The sequence below is a fragment of the Sebastes umbrosus genome, chromosome 14, assembly GCF_015220745.1.
Source record: "Sebastes umbrosus isolate fSebUmb1 chromosome 14, fSebUmb1.pri, whole genome shotgun sequence".
NCBI lineage: Eukaryota > Metazoa > Chordata > Actinopteri > Perciformes > Sebastidae > Sebastes > Sebastes umbrosus.
Window position 1 is genome coordinate 21,803,965 of NC_051282.1, and position 6,085 is coordinate 21,810,049.

Consider the following 6,085-nt stretch of genomic DNA (forward strand, 5'->3'; position numbering starts at 1 on the left):
GCAGTGAGGGCCAAAGTGCAAATGCACTACAGAGTATTAGGGCCACATTGAGGGGAACAAAATCTGAGATTTCCAGAATAAAGTCATAATAGTATAAGAAAAACGTTATAATATTATGAGAATAAAGTCATAACTTTACGAAAATAAAGTTGTAATATTACAAGAAAAAAGTTGTATTATTATGAGAATAAAATCATAATTTTACGAGAAAAAATTATTATATTATGAGAATAAAGTCGTAATATCAAGAGATTAAAGTCATAACTTTAAGAGAAAAAAGTCGTAATATTACGAGAATAAAGTCGTAATATCAAGAGAATAAAGTCATAACTTTACGAGAAAAAAAATCGTAATATTACGAGAATAAAGACAGAACTTTACGAGAATAAAGTCAGAACTTTACGAGAACAAAAGATCGTAATATTACGAGAATAAAGTCATAATTTTACGAGAAAAGAGTCGTAATATTACGAGAATAAAGTCATAACTTTACGAGAAAAAAATAAAATAACACGTAAAATTACTACTTTATAATATTGACTTTATTCTCATAATACAACGACTTTTTTCTCTTAAACTTGTGACTTTATTCTCGAAATCTCAGATTTATTTTTTTTCTTCATTGTGGCCCTAATACTCCGACCTACAACAATGATAAATGAAAAATAAAAATGTAAACAAAAAAACAGTTATTCATTTCCATTTTCAAAACGCCAAAGGGATCCATTGGAGAGGTTGCAGACCCCTGACCCAACCTGAGGGTCTCTCACGTGTCTGATTTAGACATTTCCCACAGCAATGAACGCAGCACCACTATGCTCTTTGTCTGTGACTCATTCGAGTGAAAAATACCAGAGAGGCTTTTAGTTTGTCTAGAAGCGCCTCCCACTAAATAACTATCTAACGCCAAGAGGAGTAGAAAGAGATATCAGGTGAAGGCTTCACAGTTCGTCAGTCAGTCAGCAGTTAACAGACACTGAAGTTTGTCTCCTCAAGGACCTTTTACTGGATATATATTTCTATTGTCTTCATCTCTCACCTCTCACCTCTCACACACCTGTTGGACATGGGGTTCCTTCTGACCAAGATGATGGCAGTGTTCGGCGACGCAGGTGAGATTAACTTCATTTAACACCATTTCTGTGTCACTTTCATAATTTATTTATTATAATAGCTGCTATACTGACCCTAATAATACTGGCATGGGTTAAATATAGAGGCCACATGTCACTGTATGTGCTGATAACTACTGTGTACATGTGTAACATTAGTTCTTGTTGTTGTTTTTTCTTTAAGGATACAATTTTTTATTTAGAAAATTATATAGACTAAATGAAATTAAAATAATAGTTGCTTTCATGTGACATATATTGTTTTTTTATTTACTTTAAGGTTAAACATTTTCTTAAATGATATGTTGTAAATAGACTAAATTAATTTAAAATAATAGTTGCTATCATGTGACTTAAATTGTTTTTTATTTACTTTAAGGATATACATTTCCTAAAAGTATATACACTAAATTAAATTAATATAAAAGTTGCTATCATGTGACATAAGTTGTTGTTTTTTATTTAGTTTAGCATATACATTTCTTAAAATTATATAGACTAAATTAAATTAAAATAATAGTTGTTATCATGTGACATAAGTTGTTGTTTTTTATTTACTTTAAGGTTATACATTTTTTAAAATGATATGTAGTAAATAGACTAAATCAAATTAAAATAATAGTTGCCTTCATGTGACATAAGTTGTTGTTTTTTATTTACTATAAGTATATAAATAGATTAAATCAAATTTAAATAATAATGGCTTTCATGTAGCTGATCACAAATAGTCACAATATATAGTTTCTCTCGCTAATATTCCCTTGTATCACTGCAGTGATGTAACAACTTCACTTTGGATAACACATGTCAATCTGCTGAGTACATCACAGTCCTGTACCCTTCTTTATCTTATCTGTGTGTACTTTCGTCTTGTGGTACCCTGAAACAAATTATGCAACTCCAGATTAGAGTGTGTTCAAATGAGGTTAACAACAAATCCAGTTTGCACTGCTGTGGTTAAATGTAACTTCTGTTTGTTGTTTCTCCTACAGAGCACAAAGTCATCATTGTGGGTTTAGACAATGCTGGAAAGACGACCATCCTCTATCAGTTGTAAGTGACTTTCTGAGGTTAAAATAGTGTCACATAACTATAAAAGCTGCTTGATATCTGTATTTAAAATGTTTTTTTTCCTCACATAAACAGTTTGACAAAGGAAGCAGTCCACACATCACCAACCATCGGCAGCAACGTTGAGGCGATCACCGTACGAAAAACACACTTCTTGGTTTGGGACATCGGTGGACAGGATAGCCTTCGAGCAAGCTGGTACTCGTACTTCGGCAACACAGAGGTACGCATCACTTTCTGTCTTCAGCTCAACTGTGTGTGCAGCATGAAACACGTTTCATTGGTTAAAAATGAATCGTAAAAGTCAGAAAAACATGATGTTTTGCTGATGCTTACAAGAATTGATTATTTAAAATGTAGCTATAAAGGATGGTTGACGCTGGTAGTTGTGAAATTAGATATTCAAGAGAAAACAGAAAGCATTCATAGGCTTGTGCTGACTGAGCTGTTGCACCTATATTCTTATTATTCTGCCCTGCTCCCTGTATTGATAACGTTATTTATCACGGTTACATAATCATTTTAAACTATATAACATATGTCGGTAGCAGACATTGTGTGCTCCCCTCCTGATAACATGGGCTCTGATAATGTCAGATATCTGTTGATTGTGTTGCTAATAACTAAGTTAATCATGTGTTATGTGTCTCTTTCAGATTGTCATCCTGGTTGTGGACAGTACTGACCGTGAACGCCTCACTCTCACCAAAGATGAGCTGCACCGCATGCTCGCACATGAGGTACAAATCCAGCTGTGTTGACAGGATGTGTGTTAGTTCAAGTGTTATAATCATGATGATGCAGATTTTTTACCACAAATCACTCTTTACATTAGATCAGAGTACAGCAGGACAGCGGTGGAAGAAGTATTTAGAGCTTTTACTTAAGTAAAAGTAGCAAATACTCCACTACAAGTAAAAGTCCTACATTCAAAAGTACAAAGGTATCAGAATATACTTAAAAGTAAAAGTACTCATTATGCAGAATGGCCCATTCCTCTTCAGAATAACATATGTTACTGGATGATAATTGTTGATGCATTAATTTGTGCATCACTTTAAAACAACAGCTGGTAACGGTGGGGTTAATTTCATCTACTTTATAGGCCTTTTCATTGCCATTCTGTTGCTAGGGTAACAGCTTTGGTCCAAGTTTTTACTTCCTGTCACCTACTGCATTAACAAACATTACAACAGGAAATAAAAAGGGGCCTATTTAGAATATTTATGTTGTCAAATTTGGTCTATACACTGCTGGGTAGCTTGTGAATTTCCCTTTAGGATCAATAACATTTTATCTTATCTTAAGCTATAATAATACATCATAATGTATTTGTTGATTATATTTTGTGTTATTTATCTCAAACCACAAAGAAACTACAGCTGTTAAATAAATGCAGTGGAATAAATAGTAATATTTCCCTCTGAATTGTAGAGAAGTAGAAGTATTAGAGTAAAGTACAAGTACATCAGAATTGTACTTAAATACTGTACTTGTGTAAATGTACTTGCAGCTGGGTTGATTTTCATGACGTAAATGCCCTTTGTTATTCAGTGAAACTGCCCAAGTCAGCTATTCATGTGATGTCTGAGACTATTGCCCCATAGATAGACAAACCCATGATGCGATTCCATGAGGAAGTTTCAGTTCAGACTGTGTGAGTCAGCATGTTGACATGTGTCTAAATTTTCCGCTGAGGTTGCCGTTCTTTGTTCTCTAAAGTTGACGTGGGGACATTTTGGGGGTTTCCAATGAAAAACGTTCCAGCTGAATATAAATCGATACAGACACCAATAATAGCAACCCTTGTTCTCTTGTTTTAGGACCTGCAGAATGCAGCGCTTCTCATTTTGGCCAACAAACAGGACGTGAAGGGCTCGATGACGGCGACGGAGATCTCTCAGTGCCTCACGCTTGACAACATCTCATCACACTCGTGGCATGTTCAAGCCTGCTGCGCTCTGACAGGAGAAGGGTGAGTCTTAACACTCTCTCTTCCTGTCTGCCGTTATGTATTATGAGTCAACAGAAACATCAACTCCTGCTGTAATGACCACTTCTTGTTACTCAAAATGCGTCTGTCTTTCTCTTCACTCTCTCCCAGTCTCCCTGCAAGTCTGGACTGGATGAAGTCACGGGTTGTTGCCAGCTAGAACAACGCTCCAGTGGATCAAACTTCCTCAAACTGAGCCAACCTCGAAAGGCCCCACAGTGGCCACAGTGTCAAGGTTATTTACAGTGTTTTGGGTTAAAGTCCTGTGAACATGGCGTCTGTGATAGAGCCGCTCCCGCCACACCTACAGGCCTCAAAGTGGACAAGCAGCAGAGAAACCTGTATGATATTCACGTTGACATACACCACATATCAGTAAATTCCTTCCGGGTGTTGACTTTTGCATTGTTCAAGAAATGCCCGAGAGCGTTTTTTATCAAGTGTAGAGAAGTGAACCATGTTTATGTTAGACATCCTACCAAACCAGTAATATCACATTCCCCTCTGGTCTCACTGGGATTCTTTCATTACAACAGGGACAACATCTTACTGTACTGAATTGTAAAGTAGGCTAGTAATTTAAGTACCATGCATTCATTAATTACTACAACTGAACAAGTTATACAAAAGATGTTACAAGCTACACTTAAGGCAGATAGGTCACAATGTACACACAAATAATTGATGACACTAAAGCACATATTTTCCAGGTCAAGTATTGTTTGTCCTCATATTTAAATGTTATTAGGCTGCCCTCACATTCCTCATGTGCCTACACATTAAGCTTTGAGCAAGACAATCAGGATTCATTTTTAACTTTTATTGGTGATTCTTGTCACCGATGACCTTCATTCTTAATTTACCTGAACCACTTCTTCTGCAAACAAATTCAGTACCTCACGAGTTAGTAGCTGCCTAGCATTAAACCTCCTGTGGCCTCAGAAACTCTGCAATATACAAGTCTGCACCTGATGTATACAACTATATTTTATGCCATGGAAACAACAGGACTCTTTATTAGCCCTAAACACATTTAGTAATTTATTTTAAGAAAACAAAGCTCTTTAACTATTTATTGTATATAACAGAAATTTTCTGAATAAGAAAAAAAGAGCTAGCTGCTAAAGACTATGAGTCATATTTTAAAAGTGTGTATTGTATTCTGTATTTTTTTTTTTAAATAAATATTATTGCAAATATGCAGTGGGTGTGTTGTCTATCATGAAGGTGTGATATTCTTTGTTTCAACAAGTAATACACTGTACTATTGAAGGGTGGATTATACCTGCAGCAACAGTAATGACAAAAATATGTGAGTATTGTGCCAACACTCTTATTCACAGCAGCCGGGTTTGGCAGCAGCACAGAATAAATTATTGTTTTTTTTAATAGAGCCTAGATACTGTAGCATATGCTTTAGTATATTAATTTATCTGCCTGTCTGTCATATGATTGGAGCCTAAATCCAGTAAATAAATAACCTTACAGCAGCAGTTACCGTGATTTTATATGGCTCGAAAACGTCTACTTTCTTTTTAGGAAAGTAGATTTAAAGAAAACAGAAATGTAAAAACAGGGGGCATCCGGATTTGAACCGGGGACCTCTTGATCTGCAGTCAAATGCTCTACCACTGAGCTATACCCCCTTGCGTCTACAGCGGGTAGTGTCGTCAGTATTTGACTGTGATGACTGACAAACTGTATAGCATTGCTTATCTATTATTTAGCCGTATACGCTTTGATTTTCTCAATGGTCGTGGTATTTAACTGGCACGATGTTATTTTGAACACTAGGGGGATAAATGTGCCTAAATTTGTGTTGAACAGTTACATGTACCGAGCTGTTAGTTTACAGTCAACTTAAAGCAAAAAACATGACATTAGTGATGGGAAGTCAGGCTCTTTTTAG

At 35.7% G+C, this 6,085-nt stretch overlaps 1 protein-coding gene and 1 non-coding gene across 2 annotated transcripts; one reads left to right on the plus strand and one right to left on the minus strand.

The window, feature by feature from the left end:
• Window positions 1-902: 902 nt before the first annotated feature.
• arl5c (ADP-ribosylation factor-like 5C) lies at window positions 903-5,379 on the plus strand. Its single transcript, XM_037793378.1, has 6 exons — window positions 903-1,112; window positions 2,105-2,165; window positions 2,259-2,406; window positions 2,840-2,923; window positions 4,007-4,158; window positions 4,288-5,379. The coding sequence occupies exons 1-6, from the start codon at window positions 1,067-1,069 to the stop codon at window positions 4,334-4,336; spliced, it is 540 nt and encodes a 179-aa protein (XP_037649306.1). The 5' UTR covers window positions 903-1,066; the 3' UTR covers window positions 4,337-5,379.
• Window positions 5,380-5,750: 371 nt separating this feature from the next.
• On the minus strand, window positions 5,751-5,822 carry trnac-gca. The gene has a single exon. It is a non-coding gene; the product is annotated as a tRNA-Cys (tRNA).
• Window positions 5,823-6,085: the final 263 nt, after the last annotated feature.

Bases quoted from the DNA above. Each gene is read 5' to 3' on its own strand.
- arl5c (XM_037793378.1), top strand. From the start codon at position 1,067: ATGGGGTTCCTTCTGACCAAGATGATGGCAGTGTTCGGCGACGCAG. The intron at 2,166-2,258 runs GTAAGTGACTTT...TCACATAAACAG, and splicing joins ACGACCATCCTCTATCAGTT to TTTGACAAAGGAAGCAGTCC. The intron at 2,924-4,006 runs GTACAAATCCAG...CTCTTGTTTTAG, and splicing joins ACCGCATGCTCGCACATGAG to GACCTGCAGAATGCAGCGCT.